Source organism: Xiphias gladius, chromosome 9, assembly GCF_016859285.1.
Source record: "Xiphias gladius isolate SHS-SW01 ecotype Sanya breed wild chromosome 9, ASM1685928v1, whole genome shotgun sequence".
Classification (NCBI taxonomy): Eukaryota; Metazoa; Chordata; class Actinopteri; order Istiophoriformes; family Xiphiidae; genus Xiphias; species Xiphias gladius.
The window spans coordinates 20,885,521-20,912,453 of NC_053408.1; the positions used below are offsets into that span (position 1 = coordinate 20,885,521).

General features: G+C 41.1%; 1 protein-coding gene across 1 annotated transcript in view; it reads right to left on the reverse strand.

Annotated features, from left to right (window-relative positions):
* Window positions 1-20,795, reverse strand: part of ca10a (carbonic anhydrase Xa) — a 251,524-nt gene extending 230,729 nt beyond the window's left edge. The window contains exon 1 of the mRNA XM_040135518.1: window positions 20,695-20,795. Coding sequence (XP_039991452.1) covers window positions 20,695-20,755 — 61 coding nt within the window. The 5' untranslated portion in view covers window positions 20,756-20,795. The remainder of the gene's footprint in view (window positions 1-20,694) is intronic.
* Window positions 20,796-26,933: the final 6,138 nt, after the last annotated feature.

Sequence of the window (26,933 nt, forward strand, 5' to 3'; positions counted from 1 at the left end):
AATTTTTTGAGATTGATTTTTAGCCCTTTTTGTGCCAGCTTCTCATATGAAAGACACTGATGTTTATTGACACCTTTCAGATGCCTCTATTCGACACTAACAATTTCTCCTTTTTCTTACAGGTAAGGAGTTAAGCCGTCCAGTGAAGTGGGGATATATCAGTTTCGGAGATTTAAAAAAAAACAAAAAAAACTTGAGAGCTTGAGAATGGCACTTTGTAGCGTCTGGTGATGCAGCTTGTCACTCTAACTGTGTTTACATGCAGACCAGTAACCAGGCGACGAGGGGAGGTCCGGTTATGGGAGGAGAACTGAATACATTTTAAGGAAGCGCTGAAGTAACATGGTCACTGTTGTATGAAGAGAGACTAGGCTCAATACTGGTGACAAATGTGTAAAACTAAAATAAAAAAAGATTTACAAATATGTATGATAAATTATGAATTATTATTATGATTATTATTAATTCAAAACAATAAATACAACCCTACTTGAATAAATGCTAGTATACTACATATATACATATATATATATATATATATATTTCCAACTTCAGGTTCATGAATGGAATAACATTTTCTTTTAAAAAGCTTCCAGTGCATATAAATGTCAATGCCAAATTATTTTACCACCAGCACTTAAACACAAGCTACATTTGTGGATAAGAGTCTGTGAAGACTCTCAAAACCAGGAATCTTTTCAAAAGCAAGTGTTATTAGCTTCATGAATTTAAGGTTTGAAATATGTATGTAGAATACTGATGTTGATTCAGGTTAGGTTGTATTTCTTTGTGAAATAGTTTTACGTTTGCTCAGATTGCTTGGTATTTGTTTGGGGGTTAGAAACAGTTGACAGCATTTGGGAGCTCCATAAATTACTCGGAAATCGCCCCTGCATTTGTAAATCTTGCATACAAGCATTCGTCATTAGTATATAGAAGCAGATATATCGAGATTCCTAGAAGCTATTACTCTTTATTGTCACTTTCCGTTTTAGTCAGAGAGAAATACAGTTGTTTTGGATAGAGGGACACACCTCCGTCAGTGCTGACATTTACCTTCCCCCCACTGCACTGCTGCCTCACTGACACTTTCCCTGTGTGGAGTCTGTGTCCTGCACATGTAGCCTTGAGAGCGGTAACTGCTTCACACCCATTTAGATGCATGCATGGCCAAGAAACCGGGTTTTTTCTCCAGCAGAAATCTAACCGATCACCGAGCACACGACAACACATGGCCACCGGCTGATCATCGGCTCACCAGAGGTGTGTGCATTTAATGTCGTTAGACATTTGTGTGAGCTCGTCCCAGCAGGCAGGGAATAGTCATCTAATCAATGGCTTAAATGGGAGGCTATCGAATTACCCACAAAACAATGGCCAATCAACAATCAGCAAATCAATGAAAAAATCAGTTATTGCCATTCCAAACTTAAATACCCATGTTAACCCTTGCTTTACTGGTCTGCAGCTTCACTGCAGGTTCGGACTGGCATCTGTCAACTCTGCGCCGGACATGTATTGACTCTAAGTGTAGACGCTCACAGGCAGGCTGGGCTCATCATCTGTGCAGATCTGCTCCTCATGTCAATTCTATCCAAACTACATATATCGAGACCGCGCCCGACCCTGATGTAAACGGGTACTTTGTGTTCCTGTCAGCCTGTGTCAGCCGTCGCGTCTGCTTAATCAGCCTTCTCTACCATCAGCCGCTTTGTCGGCTAACGCTAATTAAATGGTGGAAAATTCAAACTTTGTACAGCATTAGTACAAAGGTAGCATCTCTCCGATTTCTTAATTCCCTCATCGACAGTGTGGTGAATAGTACATTACTCATGCAGCATCATGAAGTACACGTTTGAGGTGCTGATATTGAGAATCTACATTTCGGAAAACAGCTTTTCCCAACTACCGTGCCAGAGGGAAACATTACATATTCAACTCCAATACATTCATCATTTGTTTTTTTATCTCAATTCATCTTTATGTCTTTCCTTGTTCTTTATTTTCCTTTGTGCTTCCTTTTCTATATTCCTCCCTTTCCATCTGTCTTCCTAGTTACAGTAAACACACCAACAGAATCCCCTTTCTTTCCACTGTTCCTTTTTTGTTCCTTCCCTCGGTTTATCCCTCTTTCCATCTGTTTCTTTCTTTTCCCGCTACTTCCATTCTTTTCTTACTTTTTCTTTATTTCCTTCATTTTTTCTCCATGTTTATTTCCTCACTTCTTTTCTTCAGTCTGTTTTTGATTCTTTATTTTCCCCTTTGTGCTTCCTTCTTTTCTTCACTCTGTCCATAATTATTACATCTTAGTTGCTGTAATTTCATTATTCCTTGATTTTCTTCCTTCCTTCCCTCTGTGTATTTTTCCTTCCTTCCTCCCTACTTTTCTTCTATTCTCACTTCTTTCCATTATTATTTAATTTTGTGCTTAATTGTATCAGTTTTTATTTATGTCACTCCTTCCTTACATCTTTCATTACCATTTCCTTCTATCTTACAGTGTCTGATGCAGTAAATGCATCAATGATATCATATCTTACATTGTTCTTTGTTCCGTCCTTCCCTCTTTTCCTTCTTCTTTCCGCATGTTTTCCATTTTTCTCTCCTACTCTCCCTCTGCCTTCATTTTCCCTTCCTCATTCACTTAGTTTTCTTCTTTACTTTTGTGCTTCTTTGTATTTCTTTACTTATTTCCTTGCATGTCTACTTTAAATCACATTAGATCATTCATTTTATTTTATCCTTTCTTCTTTCTTTCCTTTTTACTGTTTTGCCTCATCCCTTTTTCCTTCCTTCCTTCCTTCCTTTCTTTCTTCCTTCTGTCCTCACCTACTACCTTATAACTGCCAATACTTTCTTTAATATCTCCTTCCTTTCCTTGTTGAGCTGATCACAAATAGGGTTTTCCCATGCCACTGAGACACAGATAAATACTTTTACTTTGGAAACATAACTACATTTTTTTGCTGCTTATAGCGTTTTATTTGAAACAGAGTATCTGCCATGTTGCTACTTTGACTTCGGTGAAGAATGTGAGCACTTCTTTTTCTGCCGACAGTCAATCAATCAAGGCTAGAGCCTGGTCTCTGCCTCTTTACAAATGAATGCATAATTAAAGACTTGACAGAACCAGCCAAACCAAATCTGAAGTACACGTACCACTAAAACAAACTCAGGACCATTTGAAACCTCCTCAATTCATCTATTGGTTCCAAACTATACCATGATTTGCTTTACTGTCGTTTTGAAAGAAGGTTCCTCTAAAGCCATGTGACGGATCTAGTTGGCCACAGCCTTTTACTGACCTGAATCCTATTTAGCACAGCACCATCCTATTTCATCCTCATACTTGGGAGTCTGGCAGCGTTCAGCCAGCCCCAGCTAAACCTCCCACAAAGCCAAAAGAGAGAGACTCTGTAAATAAACAGTTCATTTTCATATAATATCCAAACTCTTCCATTAATATTCATTGAAGGGCACAAGCAATCCTGAAGCCCAACCATGCAGAAAGAGAGAGGGAGGGGAGGATGGAGGGGAATGACAGGGTCCAGACAGGTACAGGACAGGCTCAGATACGGAGAAAAAGGGGAAAAGAGAGAAGAAGAAAGACACGCTAGAAAAGACACAGAGACAAAACTGCGAGTGGTGGCGTGCGTCCATAAATGAAACTTGACCTTGCCAACAGCTGTGCTTACTGACTTATGAGAATTATCTCTCACCAAGCTCCTTTTGGTGCCTCGCTATAATAGCCCCAGCTGTGTGTGTGTGTGTGTGTGTGTGTGTGTGTGTGTGTGTGTGTGTGTGTGTGTCTGGGCATAGAAACTTCTGTGTCACAGAGTGAAAGATCTGGGCCCTGAAGACTGAATCAGACCATACCAACCGGTTTCCTATCTAAAATGCGGCAGACAATGAGTTGTCTCAGAACTACTCTGTGCTCATGTGCTGACTCAGGAGACATCAGTCACTTAGTCAAACCCAAAAATTTTACCGCAAGAAATCATTGCCATAGAACCAGCACAACAGATAAGAAATGTACTTTGCCTTTGGAAAATTTTCATAGGAAAAGGCTAGAATGCAGTATATCAACCAACAATATGTGTTTTCTCATCTATTTTGACCAGTTTTTGTGAGAAAATAAACGCAATTTGGATTTTTATAGCATGTATCTTCATTTTGCTACAGGTGTTTCTACTATTAAGAAAAGCCCAGCTAAAGTCCTGCTAAAGTCAGCTTAATAAAACCAAATTGCATGAATTGCATTGCAGTCACAGTTGTGACAACAGTTACAGTTACTCTGCTAAGCGATTCTACATCATGATTGGATGCAGCTACTGCCTCATTTCATTGTGTAGCACTGAATTACCAGGACTGTTAGTTTATCAAAATGGATATTTTTCAATTATAGATAACAGCTACTGTAGGAAAATAACAAATAAGAAAATTTAGTTTAGTTTTAGCTAAGGTTTATCCATTGCCCTCTCCCCAACTGGCTTTCACTTGACATAGCTGTCTCTTGAGTGCAGTAAGTGTGACAGCATTTTGGTTCAGTTTTTGGCTCTGTTCTGTAATACGGGCTTGTTTTGCATGCTGTTTGATTTACATGGTAAACATTGTATTGCATGGTCAAAAAGTCAGATTCAGGTCTTAACTTGATTCGACATGGCCGGGTAGATGAACCTGTGATACATGTCCTGCTGGATTTCTGGTGGTATTTGCTTGCAGCTGAAATGCACAAACTTTCGTGGTTGAGAGTTGGGTTGTTTCTGACCTACACTTCCCAGATGCACCTGTGGTTTTCCTATTTAATAGACTGTGTACTGCAAAACATAGCTGTTTCATATCAGGTAGTGTTACATCAAATTTGAAGCATGAAGTTCAGCTTTATGCTTGATGCCATTGTTGCTCACAGACACACACACTCTTCTCTCCATAATTGGCAGCCTGCTACTGAAGCTGAAAATCTTACTTTATCCACCCTTGCTCAGTAAATTAGAATCGGGCTCTGTTACAGATTATGACCACAGCATGTATTGAAATGGTGTAAACAGCCAATATCAATTTGAGTGCTTCACTGATGGCTGTAAAGAAAAATCATTCTGATGAAATCAACAAGTCCACCAAATTAAAAGATACAATAGAGCAAGAGACAGATTGAAAAAGGTCAGAATTGATGGGGCAGAGGAGGAGATAATCTGACTTTTGGTCCCTGATAAGAGTCAGGGTGCAAAAATGCTGGATCCTACAAATCCTACAATGATGCAACTCAATAGGGACTTTCATTAGATCCCAACTGGCAGCTGTTATTGTTAAATTGCCTTAAAAATAATGTTCATGTAATGACCCCCGGGTGATACTACAAAAACCAGAAGCAACTGAGCAAAAATCCCCACTCAAAATGCAAAATACGTCACTACATTTTCTTCCACCTAAAATTGGCTTTTTGGAAGCAGTTTTGAAATTTATTTTGAAGATAAGAAGGCTTAAAAAGTGGTGTGTTTGGAGTTGGGTTTGCTTCGACTGACAGGTCTCTCAGACTTCAAAACTGAGAGCGAGCACCCTGTCTCTCTTTGCTCAAGTTTCCTGGCTCCAAAACAAACACTGACAAGTTGGCAGCAAGCAGCAAACCTAAATCCAGGCTTCAACATGTCCCTTTAGAAACCTGTGAGTGATGTTCTAGACACCATGTCCTTGTTTTGCTATACATCTCCAAAACTAACTAAAAATATATTTTGAGGCAAACAGACATTCAGGCATGAACACAGACTGATCATGATTATTTAAATGTTGCATACTGTAGCTGAAATCACAATAATTGTATTTAATTGTTCTTCCTAGTCCAAAATGTAACAGCGAACTCTGAACAGATACTCCAATATAAGATAAGACAAACATCGAACTGTTTCACCACTAATTGGCAAAGTTGGGTTTAAGTTTACGCATCTTATCTGGATGGTGTCAGAGTTGTTTTAAGGCGAGCAACAGAGAATGTGTGTGTTTAGGGATCACCGATCACACCGAATCTGCCTCGAACTCTGAGAAGAACACTCTCTCACCGTTTTCCCATTTCCTCCACTCTGTCCTATTTCTCATCTCTAAAACTTTGTCACTACCTCTCCTCCGCTGTGTGCCAAAAAAAGAAGAAATCCATTATTTTGTTTGTGCTCAAAGAGCAAGAGAAAGGAGAGGTGAAGCAGAGAAAGGATAGCAACCATCAATAAGTGAGGGGGTATAAGGAAGGTGAGTACCTTTGTCCTCTGTGGCCTCTGATCATATTCAGCTGAAAGCCATAAAACTCTGTGTACCTGTGCCAGTGACTAGACACTGTACTTACCACAGCTCCACCACAGGCAGCTCTGTCTTAGCACACACATATATAGAGCTAATATTAGCTACTGTGAAGAGTCTACTGCAGTGGCCTCTCAGTTAACCATACTCAGTCATTCAACCATTAGTTATCACAGAACAGGGACATAGTGCAGTTTAAAACACGCTCACTTTCTTCTTTTTTACAAAACAAAGTTTGCTCAGTTTTGAGGCCAGACATAAAAACTAATGAAAGATGGTCTTTTTCTAAACTTCTGGACATGTGACTGGTCGTTGTATGTAACTGCACTAAGTACCAAACACATTTTCTGAAACTGGCTCTTAGGAACCAATGTACAACTCATTCTGCTGCTACTTAAAGGCCCTTTAACCCTTTGAACCCTAGGCGGATTTTGCTTAGTTCTCATCCATTTTATTCAATATGTTTGCTTAGAAAACCATCATTAGACATGTGTAGTAAGTATGTAAAACTACATCTTTTATGAAGAGGAAAACAATTACACAATTTGAAATTGTTTGTATTATTGCCTGCATGTAGGGCAGGGCTAAGAACCATGTTGTTAAGACTTTCTACGCCTCACTGCTGTCAAATACATTTAGTTTTAAAAGAAAAAACATCATGGATTTCGGAACTCCTATTTGTTCCTATTTGTTCAATCATTCATTATGCCCTACATAGTAAACACTCACTCAGCTAGAATATCAGCGACACATTGTTTATATGTGGGCTCTATGGTTAAAGGCAAATTCTGGTGTTTTTCAACCTAGGTGTTATTTTCATAGCTGTCCGTTCTGACTATGGGTCATGCTAACTTTGCACTGATTGCCATCTTCAGGAAACATTGACTACGGCAAAACAGCAGACATGAGGTCAACCGGCATTAGCCTCCAAAAGCTTTCCAAATAAACTTCAGTCTTACACAAAACAACTCTTGTCTATGAGTCCGATAGAAAATAATTAGCTCCTTTAATTAGCTGTTGTGGCTAACTGAATAGGGAGCTACATCTTGGGAAACTTGCTGGCTAATCAAGCTAGCTGCCTATATATATCTGCTGTAACGACACTACAAAACTGGGTAATTTGGACTATTTATCTGGTGTGGATAAGGCTAACTTGGGGCAACCATCTTGGAATAATGCATTAATGCTCCCTAATTGCAGCATTAACAAGTCTGTTCTTTTCATTCTGCCCACATTGTGTAAAGGCAGCATAAGCGCCATTTTTCTTTGTTGTCTTTTCTAATATTGTTTACATTTTGGTGAACAGCCACAAAGGAAAGTCATCTTGCATTAGTCCTGTTGACTAACTGTAACCATGGATACACACACACACACACACAATCCCCTCGATAACTATAAATACTTAAGAAAAAGTCTAAATTTGATGATTATGATCATTATTAAGCCCTTTCATATATTTTCCATAGAAATTTGTGGATGGTTATCCCCAATAGAAATCTGACATTGATACAAACTGATCCTATTGGGTTAAAGCACTATGACTAGAACTTTTACCATCACTGTCACTCAGGACCATATCGTATATACTAAAAACGTCAGCTTTTTTGAGATTTAAGAGTTGACCAAACACAATATCTCCACTGTGTTAAACTCTTGGCAGACTGTGTAAACACTGCCTGCAGATTATTCCAGAAGGACTGGTTACATGGCAAAACAAACAGTGGCTATCGCAGAAAGAGAGGAGAAAGTGAAGCCTGGATAAACACCAGCTCTCTGTGTCGCCATATCACCCACCCACTTACTGTAGAACACACTCACTTACTCCCCATCTCTCTCACACAAACACACACTATTCCTATTCATGTTGCAGGACACACATCTGCACAGGATTATCAGATTAGCAGCTGGAGATTTGGCCTCCCTGACAGGGTCTATGTGTGTTGGGGAATGAATTGGGGCGCTTGGCTGGTGCGGATGTATACAGCAGGCAGAGCTTCTTTCTGATTAGTTCTTACAAAAACTAACTGTCCATCAGTATGATGCCTCCATATCACAAGTGACACCGCAGCCACTGTCTTCCTTCCTTCCTCCTGTCCTTCTTACTCTGCCAGTCGCCATCACCGACTCACTCATTTTGCTCTTCTGGCTGATTCAAGGCCTCACCAATACACACATTCACACACATACATACACACACTCCCCATCCCATCTCCCTGTGGTAAATTACAGCTGGCGTGGAGGTCGTCTCACTCCAGCTGGCTGATAGACTTCAGATTCCTGAGCAGCAGATGTGATGAGCTACGGCTGCTTGGGGACAAGCAAGGTGGTCACTCGCACACATACACATGCTGATGTGTGCACATAGACACATTTGTATATACTTGTGAGGATTTGGTATCTATGCTATCATTCCCTTATCTTGATATTAACCCTAATCCTAAACCTTAAAAGCAAATCCTAATTGTGACATAATCTAAACAGTTGATTGTATATTTCTACTCATAGGTCCTCATACAGTATCTAAATTTACAAAAAAAATTGTTTTTCAGTGCCTTCCATATTTCCATAAGAGATTCTATATGGTCGTTCAAAAAATAATATGAATGTTTGGTTACATTTAGGCAACTAAAACTACCTGGGTAGAGCAATTTTTTGGCCTCAACAAGCTACAACATTGAGATTTTAGCATTTTACAAAAGTTTATAAGGGTGATGTGTTGGTAAACAGTTGCCTATTTACACATCAGCAAAGACCAACATTAGCATTCATTTGAGGTCATGTTTTTTGCCAATCGGCAATTTTAAGTCCAATATTCACTATCCACCTTGAACTGTTTTGATCTCGCATCAACTCCTGAGCAAATGATCTTGCTCTTTAGCTGCTAAATGCCTCATTTTGGTCACCAGCTAGTTGCTATTTTTCCACTGAAAGCGGGTGCTAGTTGCAGGTGGAGACATGGTTGATGAGAGAGGCAGGACTGAACCAAAACAGTAAAGTTGTGGGTTTGAAGGCCAAAACAACAAGCTGAAAGATGAAAAAATGAGTCACAGAGCTGAGGGGAGCTGCAGAGTTGTGTGATAATTTTCTGTAGGTTGGTCGCAACAAGCTACACCTTTCACATTACACATAGTCCTTTGATCCGCTGTTCAGATAAACTCCTAACCTACTTGGTTTAGGTTAGGGAAAGACGGTTAAAAAGTGGTTGAAAAAAAAACTCAACACTGACTGTTGGTAGAACCAGGATGCAAACAGCAGTCCTCAGGGTAAAGTCCGACAGTTCCACCTGCCTTCCTGAGTGGCTTTGCTGCACTCTAACAACACAATGCAGGATCGTAGTGACCTCTCTTTACGAGCAGCAGCCACCTGCGTTTTTTTATGTTGGCAAAGGCGCAAGGCTTGACGAAAGTTAAGGTGAAACAAGTCTCAATAGTTAACAATCTCCTAGCGACACTTGCATACATACTATATCGATATGGTTAGTGGTAGTCAGGATAGCGTATCAACTTAAAAGCTTTAAGTCTTTAGTAGCTTCTAAAAAAAGTGTGCAAAAGTAATTATGCTACATCTCGTATTTCAGTGTTTCATATTTAAACAACATATTTGATGCTGCTCATCTCATTTTGAGGTTGTGGCTACAGGTTCAAAACTGTAGTGTTTCCGTCATCTCAGTCTGCAAAACCTAATAAGAGGAGTCAATTGAATTTTTCAGCTTTAAGTTACTCAAAACTTTAGTTACCTAAAACTGTTGAAAACTGATACTAAGTGGATTCAATCTGGGATTTGAAATGATCATAGTCTGATAAGGGAACCCCAACCAAGCCCTCTTACCCCTTTACCTCATCTGTTGCAGATTCGAGGACCAAAAAAAATTACCTCCACAACTCAAACTGCTTTCGCTCACAGGAGTAGCACAAGGGCAGCAGACCAGACAGCCATGCAGAAGTGGGCGGGTTGAGATTCAAACAGAAGCACACTGCAGGCGCCATGTGCTACTGGGCGTCCTTGGTAACATGGATCTTTGCTCGGTGGCATATGGCTGGCTGGTGGAGACATGTGTTATTGTCACAAATACAGCAAAGGCCCTACCCTGTGATTTCCCATTTAAATTTCTAAGCTTCCCCAAGGCCACATTTTTCTCTGAAGGCAACGGTTGATTATCTGCGTTGGTCACAGTTAGTCACAAAATGCAGTTCAGTAGAGGAAGCAGAGCCACTAATGGGCCTCTGTCCCTGGCAGCGATCAGGTGTTGATATTACCTTGCCTTGGAGCCAACTCTGGGCCTGAACAGCTTGTTTTGAAAATTTAAGGTAATACGTAATGTGGGGACTTCATTACTGCCTTTGCAATTTCAATGGTACTTCTGCAGAAGAATTAAATATGAAATTTTATAAACCTTCCGCTCTTCCATCAAACATGTTCTGCGAGCTGAAATTCCACTTTAGCATCAGCTCCAGAGGGCACACAAGTTCACAGTTTGGTTAAAAGTGGAAGGAGGAGGAGTTTAACAACTGAGTCCCAGCTCCTACACAAGTTATCAGAGGCAGACACTCAACTTTAGCATGCCAGGGTGAATTCTTAAGTGATATGAACAAAGGATAAATGGCTGTTCATGCTCAGAAAAAAGAGCAAGAAAACCCTCTGTGTTTCAGAGCTGCACTATAAATTAGCATTAGGCATATAGTCATTATTTAAGAGGAACGTATACAGTAAGCTTTTCCCTAGGGACCATACAGAAAATTTTTACTTCTTGCACAATTTTTAAATATCTGCTAGTTACTTTCTTTAATGACTAAAACCCCTTTATTAGATCTATGTCAAAGGTTTCCTATATGATAGAAGTAATGTGATATTTTGCACTTTGTTAATTGGCATTTTCTTTTTTGCTGCTGCAAAACTGTCGTCAGGTCTGTTGGGGCAAGTCTCAAGTCAAGTCTCAAGTCTTTGGTAGCAAATTGCAAGTATTTCAAATCTCAAAATTTATTCAAATGCTGTATGAATGTGATCATTTTTCTTTCAAAGCCATGTTAATAGTTTTATTTGCACAGCAGAGACCAAGTTGTCTCAAAGCATAGACTTAATAATTCAGCACTCAAGGTACAAGGCTGAGCAAGTTCTCCTCTTGTTGTTATATTTATTTTTAAATGTTCTGGGATCTACCTGATTATAACCCTGGGACTTTTTTTTTCAAGTTTAAAGTCTAAAGGCCCCATTACACTGTGCCAGTTTGGGATATATGAGAATAGAGTTGATGGCTGTGAGAGAAATGTGGCATCCAGAGATAAAATTCTGACAGGACCAAAGGACCAAATTCTAACAGCATCACTGTTGCTACAGCCCCCATCTACAAACCAACCAATAAGAATATGAAAAGACACACAAAATTTAGTATGCAGCATTTTTTAAAACAGCTTAGGAAAAAAAACATGATCACCTGCGCACACAAGAAAAAGAAATCTGTGGGACTCTGGCAAAGAACTAGGGTGAAAGCTTTTTTATTGTTTTGCTGCATTTTCAAACATAAGAGCCAAACAATTGGATGACATGAGCTGATGACATGTCTCTGTTCTCATATCTGTACTTTTTCGTGTTTACATTGTAGTGCTTAGCTTCACCACCCATTCACTGCACAGTCTGACAGACTCCAATTTATGTTGCACAGTCTGACACAGACTGCCACCACGATTTTATTAGACTGTCTCCCGGAGTGACATGCAGTAAAATTACGCAGTCATTACTTGTCTGTCTCAAGACGGACTCGACTTCAACATCTCAGGTTTGAAGTCCAGAGCTGTGCAGCTGTCATCCAGACAAGATTTAGTTTTCAAATAAAAAACAAAAAAACAACTTTTTAGAAGCAAACAAACCCTTTAAGCAGCAATTGTGAACAATCTCTTTATGCTGTTTTGACTTTGTTTGAATTTTAGTTGTCATCAACACATGCCATCTTCATAATTTACACAAAGGGGATGCAAGAGACCTTCACTTCTACTTCCCTTCATTCAACAGAGCTTGGGGCGATGCAAATTTCAAGTCTGTCAAAATAACTTGAGTTTTTGAGGGCAAGTCCAACAGCTAAAATCCTTCAATGCACTGGGGCCTATTATTTTTATTAATTATTTTTTAAATTATTATTAATTTAACTTGAGTGTTTTTACATGAATAAAGTCGAGTCTTTGTGGAGTCAAGTCTCAAGACAGACAAGTCACGCTGCAGTCCAAATCAAGTCTCAAGTCCTCATTTTTGTGACACAGTCCCCATCTGTATTTTTCCACTTGTTCTAAGAGAAACATTAAATAAAGCAAGGAAGGAAAAAAAGGGGAATCAGTCCTTTTACACCAATCTGTCAAGTGTGAGGATTGGAACATTTCTGCCGAGAAAATGTTAAAGCAAAACTTAGGAGTGGAAAAGTAAAAAGAAAGGCATTTCTGTATGTGAACAGATGGAGAACAGCAGACAAAACTGTTTACCCAGCACATAATGTCAAATCCTGTTTAGAAATGGCTTTTTGAGCACTTTCGGGCAGAGGAGGCAAACAAATAATGCAGGAGAAGATACCTTAATAAGCTGCTTTCACACATGCAATGCAACCATGAACTTATCTAGACATTACCCGGAGGAGTTGTATGTGAGAACGCAAATGTCCATATCAGCTGGATTGGACATTAAACGGACTTTACCCTGTCAGCTCCCTAGTGCAAAGTCCGTGTAATGTCCCACTGAGCCCATGTGAATAGAGCAAGTCATTGTCCTGAGAATTCACAGTGAGTGAGTGGACATGATGACGTTTCCATCCTGTCTCCTGCATGCTTTACCTAGGTGCCACCCCGCGCCTAAACCAAACGGAGTATTTCCAGTAGGTGTGATTGCATCTGATACGGTCAGTTTCCTGTTGTGTGCTACATGTGTGAAAGGGCAACAATGTCCGGACCTGATTCTCTGGACTCTCTGGAGTTCATACGCAAAAACGACTATAGAGGCTATAAATGGCTATAACACAGCACTACGACAATATAGTCTTGCTTTGGCCTTTTCCCACAAAATAAATAAACTGTACAAGAGCAAACTCAACAAGTCCTCATAGATCTCACCACAACTGGAGTCTGCCAAAAATCAATACTCTTTCTTTTTTCCACTGGAATATCTGAGACAGCCAGACTCTTCTGTGTATCTGGTTAGTCCAAATTTCTGATCTTTGATTTGTTCATTAGAGCAAAATCCAGCCAAGAAGCAGCGTAATTAGTTTTATAATGGTAGACAGTATAGTCAATACTTGTGGGCATTAAAGACATATTTTCCCTAAACTACAAACCAGAGAACTGATTCTCTAATCATCAAGAAGCTCAAACTAGGACCAAATCACTGCCAATAAATTATGCTGATTATGCACTTAATTGATCTCCAAATAGCATCATTTGAGTTGCTTCTTCTCAGGGTTCAACTTTACATCAAGACTTAATTATCCACCAGACAAAGCAGGCAACTGCCTCAGGACTTCAGACTCTCAGTGGCCCTGGTCCCCCAATACTCCCTGGTCCACTCCATGTCAGTTGGTTTGTAGGAAATTAATTAATTGCAGATTTGTTTCCCAAATTTTAGAAGATGAACCTCTAAATCAAGAATATAATCTAAAATGCTGAGGAAGTTACCAGTGTGCATTACTAACCAGGCTAAGTTAGTTTAGAACCAAAGGTTTCCAGAGTAGAGTTGTTACGAGAAACGATACTTTGGTACTAAGTTGATCCAAAGATTCTGATAGTAGTTATTTTTCTACAGGCACTGAAGGTACCACAGATGTGTTAGGTATTGGATGAGATTCTTCCGGGACTGACAAGCGCAGCATAATAACCCTACTAGTGTTGTAGTCTGATGTCAAATTCGAAGAGAAAAAGGAAGAAGGTAGGCACAGTAAACAATAACAACGACCTGTGGAATGGCGGTGGGAAGTGCGGATGCAGCAACAAAAAACATGCCACGACAGGTGTATGGCAATATTTTGCATTTGATGCAGATCATCAGGGACAAGTTATAGACAGCCTAAAGCTAGTGTAAGCAAATGGTGTCACAGAGCATTTCAAGTAAAAGGAGGAAACACCTCAAACTTATCTAAGCAACTCAAAGGCAGGCATGCAGATCTGTACCCAGAATTCAGGATGAGTGAGTTTCCACTGTTAGATTTATATCAACAACATGTCATCAAAATGTTCATATTCTGACATTGTTTGTGAATTGTGACAGCTGGCATCTGTTGTAGCAATGCTCCACACACAACGTTAACAACCCCTAACGTTATCTTGTTTAGGCTAATGTTGCGACAGCTCATGACGTGAGCTCAAAAATATAAATAATATAAATTGACTTTTTAAATGAATATTGATAGTCAATTTAAACTATTGCTTGCATGCTGAGTATATGGAGGTGCGTGCAGGCGTGCATGCGTGTATGCGCACGTGCGCATTTGTGTTATCACACTGTTGTTTTATATTTTTTGCTGTGGTATCGAATTGGGTTAAGTTGTTACAGTACAAAACCCCCTTAAAACTGATAAATAACAAATGGAAGACACAGATTATAACACACAGATCCACTATCCTGCTCAGAATTGAGATCACATCATGATCATGTAAAATCATCGGCCGTGACTTCAGAAATCTTTTGTTACACTAAGTCTATAATTTATTTCCCCAGATGGAGTATCTAAGCACAGCCGTTCCTTTACACACAAGCATCACGAAACTATTGCTGTCTGGTTGTTACATTTACTTGATGGTACAATCAGCTACATTTTGAAGTGACACTTGACAGCAGTATGTTATGTGTTCAACTTTTGGCCAAATGACCAATATTGATATATTCTATCTGTTATTAGTGATAAATAGAGGGTTTACTACTCAAAACGGTAAAAAAAAAAAAAAAAAGATTTGGTGTAGTTAAAGACAAGCCCTATATCCTTACCTCATCCAGCCTGGGTCAATATCTTGTTTTAAGATTTTTATATTTTTAGTCAATAGTGTTGACATCAGTGGCATTCTGTCAGGATAAGCAAGGCAAGCAGTGCTGGACCAGCTAAAGCTAAAAATAGACATCAATTAGATGGATAACAAAGTGGACGCGATATCTCTCCTTACCTCTCCGAACTGTGTTTTGTCCCATCAAGGATCTGATGTCGCCTGTTTGCATTCATCTGGTAATTTACTGCCCACTCGTGGCTGCCGTAGGCTGTTGTCTCTGGAAACTGGGGTTGACTAGCAGCCATTGCTGCTATCATCTCTGTCATTTCTGTGGGCGTGTCCTACTGATAAAGGCTGGGGCTTGTCAAGCAGAGGGAGGAGCAGCCTTTTTTTGGACGTTTGGGCATGCACATCATAGATAATCCTGGGATCTTTGGCAGGTGATTAGCTATAGCTAGCTAAAGACAAGTTTCCTTATCAGGCTGCCCTTGACTCAGTTTTCTCTCTTCTGAGATTAGTTAGGATACGGCGCGCAATATTATAGACGTGCGCAGATGTAGAAACTGCACTTGCGCATTAGAAGATTAGTTCAAGTCTTCCCTACATATTAAGAGGTAGCAGGAGCAAGTAAACAAGAAAATTAGGCTGTGGTTTGTCATTGTGTTTGGACGATTTGAAATAGGTTTGAAAAGTTTGACACAGCATATTGTTCCACAAGTAGCACAGCTCCTTTCAGGGAGGTGATTAGTTGTTCGGCTCTGCCCGCCGATCTGTAAAAGTCACCGCATGCCACTGGTTTATATGGTACATATTCTACAATGAAGTTGTGATTTTTAAACAGCAAACAGCTAATTACGCAACTGGGGAAGATAGTACTTTTTGGTTGTTGTTGTTGTACTAAGTCTGTAGGCGAAACATGATGATGTGTAATTGTTATAAAGTGACGCTGTGTCGAAATATCAACTTGCACATTGGCTATTTGGAGGTGACAATTCCTATGCAATACACAGAGAGTGGCAAAAACAGGGGGCCAATAGGGGGCCGACAACTTATTTTTGCCCCTTGGCATTATAGTTGGTTCATCTGGCCTTGCTATACATCGATAACACTTCTGTATATTAATCATTTATATTCATACAGCCTCTGTGGGAACACATGTAGGCAGATATATGGGAAACCATCAGCATGTATTAGACATGAGGCTTCTTCCATCAGGCTATTATTAGCTTGTATTTCAGGATCATCTGCGTGTTGAACCTGACGTCCCGTGGTTTATATTTACTATTCTTCAGTCAAATAAACCCTACACTGCAGTCCAATGATCAAATGAACATGACACGGATGAAGCAGGCGTTATGGACTAATAAAGAGGCTGAGGAGAAAGTTCGGCTTCAAAAGTGCTATATGTAGCCTGTGTAACATCAAAGGGCCTTTGTCAAATAACCATGAAACCATGGTTCATAATTAGCAGTCTTGAATGAAATGACACCATAGTCAGGATGATTACTCCCATCTCTCTCATGCTTGAAACATTGTTAGAACAAGAACAAAAAAAAGCCCCATATAATTTCCTATAAACCCCAGTGCTTCCTGTAACCTAAATGAACCAGTGTTGACTCAAATTAATTATGAACAATTGTAAGAAAACAGCGGATTACAACCACAATGTTGCTCCACTAATATTTGGCAAAAAAGAGGGTAGGGAACACAAATTGTTGACAAATCAACATTGAGTATGAGGCTTGAGAGTTGAGACTCCAGATGAAATTGACCCTACTGTATACTAACATCCGTCTTGTGGAACTACCCCACTGCCTCAATATAATACAACAAAATGGAGGTGTATTTTGCTTCTGGTGCCGCAAACTTTAAACGACATTCCAAAAAAAAATCAAAGAAATGATGTTCTGGTTGCTCTGGATATCACACAGACCTCGCTCTGAACAGTTTTCACTGGAACCACATATTACCGAAGGAATAGTACCAGATAAACACCAAAAAAAATATATATATATATTAAAAATAAATAAATAAATAAAGGGGCAGGCTCTCTCGTCTCTAATGAGCCTGAAGCTTTTGGGCATACTGAGCATGTAATTTACATACTCAGCTCCAACTGGGCAGTTTTTTTTCTCAAGTTGCCACAAAACTGGAGCAATACAAAGTAGTTCAATTCCCGGGCGATGAAAGTCCTGGTAGCTCATTAAAGCAGCTATACTCAAAGTGTTCATATTAACAATGGATCAAATGGGTACGGGTATGAGAAAGGTGCTGCTTGTATTCACAGAGAATTAGTATCCCTCAGCACTACGGAATGTCTTTAAGCTCATTGTTTTCGTTTATGACCCACAACTTTACTGTTGCGGTTCACTCTCGCAAATCCAGCTTCAGCAGGCAGCTGGTTTCAGTTAAAAAAAAAATGAATAATTGCTCCCTCTATCTATCTATATATCTATTCCTTTAGAAGGGAGATTTTCGTACTGTGAGCCCCCCCCCCCGGGGACATGGGAGAGTTGAGGCGCAGAGGGAGAGACGTGAGGCAAAGATCCTGCGATAGGTGAAAGGGACAGGTGCATGCAGGTGTTCCAAAAACAACAGGAAGTTCGTTTTTGTTGTCTGGCCAGGTTTGGCCCACGTATCAACAGAGTGACTGGTTGTAGCAACAGCACTGACTGTGACACCCAGCTCATGGAGCCAATTAGGGTGCTTCAAACGTTGACCTTAGTGCCCGATTTCCAGCTTGCCCCAGATATTGTACTCCTTCATAACTTCATAACGCTCTAACTCAGTCTGAATACAAAGACGTGATACACATATGTTTAGATTCAATGTGATTTACTCAATTCAGTGATAGTGTAATCTCCAATGTCCATCATGACAAAACGTCTTTAACTCTACTTAGAAATCATAGAAAAAAGACACTCATTATGACTCCAGAACTTGTGTGAGAGTCATCAGCTGCTGAACAGTTGTCCCGATTTTGTCTGATTGGGGGCCACAGTGTCAGACTTTGAAAATCCCTGCTTTAAAATGACGATTGCAGCTTGCTCTCTTCAGAAAAAATCACCTAGCGGTGCTCTCACAGCGCCCACAGAGTCAGTCCCCTGTTCACTGTCATTTGAGCAATGCCAAGCTTTGCCTCTCGATTACATCACGAGCCAAAGTCTCGGCACTAAGGAGACTTTCATGTCCACTGCCCAGGCTCAGCTGTGCAATAGCCTGCCTCTGAGGTCCGGTTTGGGCACGTTATCCTCCCTGCAAGTTTAACCTGACATCAAAGTACGCGATAAGAACTGGCTGATAAATGAGCTTCATTCCATCAGATGTTTTTAAAAAATAAATAAAAAAATGTGGCCGATATCAAAATGTTCCCACTGTCACGATCCCAAGCATCATCAAAGGAATATTTTCACTGTCTGATGTGACTCGCACAGCGAGTGCAGATGACACACAGGCCCAAAGGTCAGCACACACACCAGTGTTATGTAACCGTCGAGCATGAGCATGCAGAGTAGCAGCATGTCTACAAGTCCATATGACGGCTAACACGACACACAGGTTCCTGAGCCAAAATGTAACCGAGCTGATGATGAAACAGCCGTGTTGAAATGGATTCGGGACAAAAAGAGAAGGAAAAAAAACTCTTGACTTGGACAGATCATTCTTGACTTTGGAAAAAGCAGTTTAAAAAAATATGAGTCCATGCTGGCAAACTCAATTTTAAAGTCAAAATGGATGATAAGTCCCCAAACTAACATCTATACACCCCTGAACAAGTAAACTAAACATGTTCTCCTCATGAATGAGTGAAGTGACCTCCATCCATTAGCTGTACCGCTTATCCTAGAGACTCCTGAGGGCGCTGGAGCCACTGCCAATGGGCAAGAGGCTGGGCACACCCCGGACAGTTTGCTGGTCGGTCACCGGGCTGACGCCTGCAGGCAGGCGGTCACCCTAACATGCCGGTTCACCGAACCCGCATGTCTTTGGACTGCGGGAGGAAGCCAGAGAACCCGGGGGATATGGGAGGGACGTGCGGGCTGCACAGGGGAGGGCTCCGGCCGGCAGGTTCACACCCACAACCTTCTTGCCGTGAGGTGACAGCGCTAACCACTGAGCACAGTGCCGTGGTCCCGTGCCTTGTGTTGCGCCTCGATCCGTCGCTTTGCTGTTTATGTCAAAAGTTGACATTAACTGATGGAATTCAATTTTCTTAGTTATTAGGTCGGAGTCGGTATTTTTGGATCGGTTCAAACCAATAAAAATTGTAAGTCCATTGCAATGGAAGCTGGGTTTCTTCTTTCTATGAGGGGAAACAAACGGATTGAACTGTTTGCAGATAAACGGTGCGGTCTAATCCACCCAGTAAATTATAAAATAGAAATATTAGAAGTAGTCACTACCTTTGTGTTGGGGGGGGGCTGGGTTGGACTCGATGGTGGGTTGGAAATGTGAAAAACACTCAGATACGGTATCAGAGTACAGCTTCACCTATTTTAGGCGCGGCAGTGTTTGAAACCTGGATCAGAACACTACTGTCTGCCCGTGATTTTTAAACCGACTTGCACAAGTTTGCATCCAAAAGATGTTGAGAATCGTGCTACTTCGCGTTTTCAGAAGACTATTCCGGGTCTGTTTTGTAGGGTTGACAAGTAGTTTGAACACACCAGTCGAGAGGGAAACCTGTGAACCAACGGTAGAACAGCGTAAAAACGGGGCTGTCACAAAGTCGCGTGTCCACCGAAACACAATAAAGCGATGCGCTGCTCCATTAACAGCTCAGACGCATCTCCCCGGACGGGGCGAGCACAGCCGTTGTGGCCTGACCTACACCGCCGCATCGGCTCATCACGCCGCGGAGTGCTGTGCGCTCACCGGTGCGCACAGCTGCTCTGTTTAATATCGACTCTGACTGAATTGTCTCTGGAGCCCAGATAGTTCATGATGACGGAGAGGACATACCGGGGCTGTGGGGGTGGCGGGTCTAGAAAAACGCGCGACGTGTCCGTGAAGCAACAACAACAACAACAACAACAGCAGCAACAACAAAAACTAAATAAAAAACATAAAAATAATTCAAAACGTTCATTGCGGTTTGCATTAAAAGAGCCCACCCATGTCCTGCGTGCGTCAGAAGCCTGCGCATCCTGTTCTGGAGGATAAACTGTGTGCGTCTTGGGTCACACATGCCCTGTCAAACACACGCTGAAAGATCTATAGGGACCTAAAGATTAAAAGGACAGGAACGAAACCGCTCCGGGGACACTTGCCGGAGTTCATTTTGCCATTTTTTTTTCTCGCCACCTGCCAGAGTGCGTCCCGAGAAGCGTTCCTTGTGGATTAGTACATTTGGTTTTTGCCAAACCAGGGCTCAGCCTCAGCGCGCAGACTTTGAGGAAAAGCTGTAGGATAATTCATTTTTATTCGATGCACCTGCCCCCAAACGACGCCCAGGACTCACCTGATATGCGGACAATAAAATTGGCTTGAAGAATGATCAGTATTTCCCAGATTATATCCATCCTCTATTTTCATTCCACGTACATTACGCACAGATTAGAGGAAAAAAGGGGGGATAAGAAATGGAGCTTTATCAGTTGTAGATGTCCTGTCCTCCCAGGCTGGATGCCGTTGTACACCTTCCACCAGGTATTTTCCAAACCAGGCACATAGCAGTTGCTCAAAGCCTGGGGAATAAATGTTACACGTTCCCACCAGGAAATGTAACAATTCCAGAGATGGCGAGAAAAAAAAAAAAAAAAAAGGATGCACTCCAGACCAAAAAAAGAGCCGAGCAGAGCAGCGATCCTCTGTCAGTTCACCGTATTATTCCAGTGCGCCCTAGAAATGGACACATCCATCCATCCGTCGCTGTTTCACAGAGCGGGCATCCTGTTCTTACCACGGAAAGTCACACATGGTCGTTTCAGAAAAAATCTGTGTGGAAAGAGGGAGAGAGAGAGAGAGAGAGAGGGCGTAGATTAATGGGGTGGGACAGCCACCGGGTCAGGCTGACACCTGGAGACGCCTCGCAACTCAGAAAACTCGCAGCGCCAGGTGACGAGCCTCCGACCGAGACTTCTCCCCCGTCACTGCAGGGCACCAGCATCAAGTTTAACGGAGCGCAACCGACGCTTCCGGTGCGGACAGTCACAATACAAGCTTTGGTCTGCTGACTTCAATGTGTTTCTGTGGAAGCCTACGGAAGTAAATGAAAACAGTGTAGATGCGAATGCGTTTCGGGGGGAGTTCTGGGATTTGGAAAGGTTCTTCTGTAAATCATGTTCCTGCCTACATGAAAAATGTGACGACGTGTGGCCAAAGAGTGAGAGCAGAGGTGTTTACAGTGCAGGAGACGGCTCAAATATAGAACGACCATATCCAACTAACAATTCAATGATAGTGGATCTAACTGGGGTGACCAGTATGTTTTTTTTTTTAAATACAAGTCATTCATTATATTTGCTTGCCTCTTGTAAAATCATCACGTGATTTCAATATACAATGTTCCAATATCCACCATCTTTCCTACCCTTTTTATGGCGGGGAGCACTTGTAACTTTGGATTGTGTTCTGTATTGGGTTTTTTTTTTTTTTTTTTTAATCCGCCCGTGCTTTTAATTTGTGCACTTAACACAAGATTTCCGGCGATGCTCTTGCTGACTGCTTTACGCTTAACGCAGGGTTACCTCTCTCTCTCCATCCCACACACCCCGGGCACAACTAAAAACACCGACTCTTCAAAATTACAGGCATCCCGTGCAAATAAGAGAGTGAATGAGGGGAGTGTGTTAATGAGGGGGGGGGGGACACACACTTACAGCGTCTGCAGACAAATCCCCTGAAAAAAGAAAAGGGTTAGAAAACTCCGAACCGCGCAGCTTTGACGCACCACAAATTTATGTCCTATAACGAGACTGTGCTGAGAACTAAAAGTAGACAATAGAAGATGAAGGCAATCCAACTGGGTCAGAAAGACAATACTAATCTGCTGAATGTCCCCAAATAAATGAAATGTGAATAATACTGAATAACCGCGATCTAATAATGATGAACTCCCTATCCAAAGGTGAGGAGCGGTGCACTCCCGGACACGCACTATTTTGTATCCTCAGAGACGGCTCCCAGTCGACTTCCTGCTCCAGTCCGGCACCGGGCACCCGGCGATGCCACCCAGCTCTGCGTCTCTACACAGGATCCGGATTCACGAGGAGCGACGCGCGCGGCCGCGGGCGCATGTAGCGGGTGCGCGCACGGACCGGCGGGGGCACAGGTGGATGAAAAGCGCGCAATGCAGAAAAATGTCTCATGTTTGAAGTGGAGAATGTGTTCGGCGTTGAATGGAGCAGCGTCCCCGTGACGACACGAAGGGTAATTCAGCTTGAGCCTCGGCTGGAAAGTGGGAGAATTGCGGGAGGAGGCTGAAGGTACAACGGTTTCAAAGGGTGACACTTGACCGTAGAGAGAAGTGCCAACGGCTCGTATAATATCGCTGCCAGCAGTCTGGTGTGTGTGTGTGTGTGTGTGTGCTTGATTTGAAAAGACAAGCACACACACACACACACACACACACACTGTACATACATAGAGAGAGAGAGAGAGAGAACATACTCTGACAAGATCTTCACCAAGAAGACCGGCGGCCTCTCTGCCAGTGAGCTCCTTTCAAACAAAAAGCATGAGATACTGTGTAAGTGTGTGTGTGTGTGTTTTTCCTACCAAAGCAGAAAATTAGAATTCGATACTAAAAGAAAAAGGAAGAAAGTATAACTAAGTTTTTTTTTTCAAATATTTTATATTTATTCACTTAACTGTGGAATTTTATTTCCCAACAACTGGATCTTTAAAGCCTTCTTCTTGGCTGATTTTAAACAATCGTAAACCCCACAAACCCTGCACCACAAGTACACATAAGAACAAGTGGGCAGGGGGAGGGGTCCACATACATTTGGCCAGATAGAGCAGTTTTATATCAGTATGAGTTTCCTGTATTGAAAATATAGGCTGTACTGAACAAAACATGGCTTGTGCCTCAAGCGATATTATCATCAGTTATAGTGATTGTAATGCCATAATGCTGTATTACCATATCATTCAATTAGATAATTGTATTTTGTGTCTGAAAATTACTTATTAATTAAGGTTAAGGCTCATGATATTATGTCTTTGTCCTATTAAACAAATCTCATGACCCAAACCAACAAGGAATATATCCTACTGTGTAGGATGTACACAGTGTGATGCTTCCTCCTCTTTGCCATAGAGCTCCACTATTGTCCAAAAATTTAATACAGTATATATATATATATATATATATATATATATATATATATATATATATATATATATATATATATAACATTACTGTGGCTTATCAGCGTATGCCTTCCTGCTGCAAATGTGGATTAATCCACTTCTGAAAATACTTCCAGACAAATGTAATTACTACAGTGGCCAGCTGTTTTAGGAAATGACTGGATGGTAGCACGGTGAATCAAAATAAGTGAGTCAATGAGCATTTATATACTACTAATTTGAAAGCATTTTCCTCTACATGTATTTGGAGAGGCAAGTAGGTCACCCCGATTATGTCTGTATTTCACATTATGCCTATAAATTTGCTTTGTGGTAACTAAAGCATGCTTTTTCAGGTTATGTATAGGAAATTCATAGCACTTCAAATTAGAGAAAGATAGTCATCGAGACTCACCTTTCACAGGTCAGATTTCAGATGACACAGATATTAGTCATGCATACATGTATGTGAATTTTACATTCTGACAAGTGCATACAGCTCACTATTGAGCCGTCCCCATCGATAACGAGGCTTACTGTAGGATCTCGCTGTTCATTTAAATGCAAACAGGTACTGTGAAGCACAATATGAGTTCGGCTGCAACCCGTTGTTAAAGCTGAAGTCCTCAGCGGGCACTAGCTGGAAAAAAACTACACGCGGCGTAATAATATACCATCCCTATAACTCTACCCGTTATTTTCTTTGGTATGGGCTTCTGAAAACCCAGAATTTTGTCAGAAGGTGTTGTGGTGTTTGAAGGCATAAGGACTTAAAGCTATGATTTTCCTCCATTTATCCCTTCCCGTTTGTGGCCCCTGTGATGTTCCAAGTAACAAAGGCTGGGCAGGAGGTAGAGAATGATGGACAATCAATACCATACACAGTCTGTTTTTTCAAGTGCCACTTTTCCACATCAAAGAGGTACATCCCTGCAGACTCCCCATCCCTTTAGACCCAAATGCTTTTACCAGTCAAATCTCATCCGGTGTCTCTTTCCCACCATGTGGGCATGCATGGCGTAAAGCTGCTTCTTTTAAAGCGGGCCTTTCAAAGGTTACTTTCTACTGGAAGCACACAATAGTGTATTCTGTTTCACCTCCAGATATGATTGTTATTCAGCTGACAATGGTCTATGTGCTGTTGGTGTGAGGAAGGAAATTTCTGCTCTCACAACTCACTTCAGTTTTCAAATCTTATCCCTCCATCGACTCTCTGACTCATTCTGTCATTGATGTTTTGATGATGTGTTTTCAAATATAATCACCTCATGACCCTGGAGTACTATAATGTGCGTCATGAGGTTTAGCAAAGTTAAAGGAGAATTTAGTGAATGAATGGCAGACAGATCAGGCTCTTGTTATTCAAATGCAGTTTTAAAGCTTCACTGGGAAGGAAAAGTAAGTTCAATTATGTTTTACCTTCAAACTTTAAATTGGCCTAAATGCTACACTTTCAGAACTTCAGAAATTCCTTGATTGGGCAAACTAGTAGGGTCCCAGTTGTACTGCGCTGGCTAGAAAATACTCCATTGTGGATGGAACCACGATAGTTGGAACTAGTATTCTTCAGAGCAGAAAAACGTTCTATTTCCAACCCAGTACTGATGCTTTTTAGAAGGCTCCTCTGCGGTGAGGATGTGACCCACAGAGGAGCCTTTCGTTTGGTACATATTTTCGCAAATTTCCACTTTAGAAAAGCCCAGCAAATGTACAATATGTTCATCATAGGGCTGCCTGCCCAAAGGTTAAAGATTCACTTTATCAGTTGAGAACCCCCTGAGTCAAATCCCATTTTCTCATCAAGTCACTGCATTATTTTTAAGCTGTGTCACTGTACTCAGACCAACAGAGGATAACAGTATGACAAGTTATAAAGTTTTACAAACCAAGCTAACTGTGCTGCAAACAGAGAGAGATGAGTCAGCAGATTTGTGTGTGTGCTTGAATTGTTCGAACAACATGACTCGTTTTCTGTTGGATGCGTTGATGCTCTCAGCTACAGTACTGAATGAAAAAGACATCGGTAATAATGTTGAGTTTTTATCAAAATTAAAAAGTTGCCAGAAAACGCAGGGACCAGGGGCACATGAAAAATCATTAACCAGGAACTAGCTAAACTGTTTGCTTGTTTACAACCTGACTGTTCATCAAACTGCAGTTGCTATGTTCCCTGATCTCACTGACCGTTTTGGTGCGTACAGTGGTGTCATAATCATACAAAATGTGGCCAAAACAATGAAAATAACGTTTAAGTTGTAAAAGATTATCACTTAAGTCCGTCGAGCTCCATCACACCTCAAATGTGGACCATGGGGGGAAATTGTGGCTTTTCGTGCACCAGTTTATGCAGCAACAATTACACAACAGGGAAGGAAGTGTCAGTGATTACTGTGTATAATGTGAGACTGGGCTGGGCTAAATTCCTATAATGTAATTGGTTGATTTTACAGGCATTTGTACTACAGTACATGTTACACTATGAGTCATTGGATCAGATTTAGGAGGAAATCTGCTAAGTTGCTTTACTACAGCAAATAGTTACTGTTTTTCCAATGTGAAAAGTGGGAAATATCAAGACCTGCTTACACCTGTAGCGGATCGATTGATGCAACCAGTTATCTTGGTCATTAAGTCGACTATGTGCAGTAACCTTAACAGGGTACATAACAAAAAGAAACAATATATATACACTAACACAATGTTAAGGTTTAAGAAGGCTACAAGTAAGACATTCAGTATTAGATTTGTTGGCACACGTTTACTGCCCTCGCTGCTACTCTCAATTAAAAGTTTCAGAAGTTCCCTAATTCCTTTTGTAGACTTCATTCCAGATACTAGGGGGCAGGCAGATGTTAGGATCAGTGCCAACACGATCAAGAGTGTATCCTCACATTAAATGAAGCAATTAATATTATGATCTCTTTAAACTCTTGGAAACACGTAGTCATGCCTTCCAGGCTGCACAGTTAAACAGTATTACAAGAAAATACTGCAGCAGGGGAGAGGAGTTAGTAGGGTGTAGAACAAGTCTGTCTGAGGGTTAGGACATTGCACTCCACAAAACTGATTCTGAGGAGCCCTACCCCTGGTGTCCACTCAAACCATTTCAGAAGGAGAGCATCTTCTAGCTTTCTGTTCCTCAGCACAGGCGTTTCCAAAATATTCAGAGCTGTGCTTCTTTCTGTGTTTTACAACCACATTAAACACATTTGCAGCTCATTCATGATTGATGTGGTAAGAAATATTTTGTGGTTGTACTTAACTTACTCTAATTACTTGAAAAAGTGTGTTTTTTCATCTCATTTTGTGTTTGTATTTGAATACTGTATATTAGCAGTTGGAAAATTACGGCGTTTCAATCTTGCCACAGAGAGAAATTGACAAAGACAACCAGGAAAAACTAGT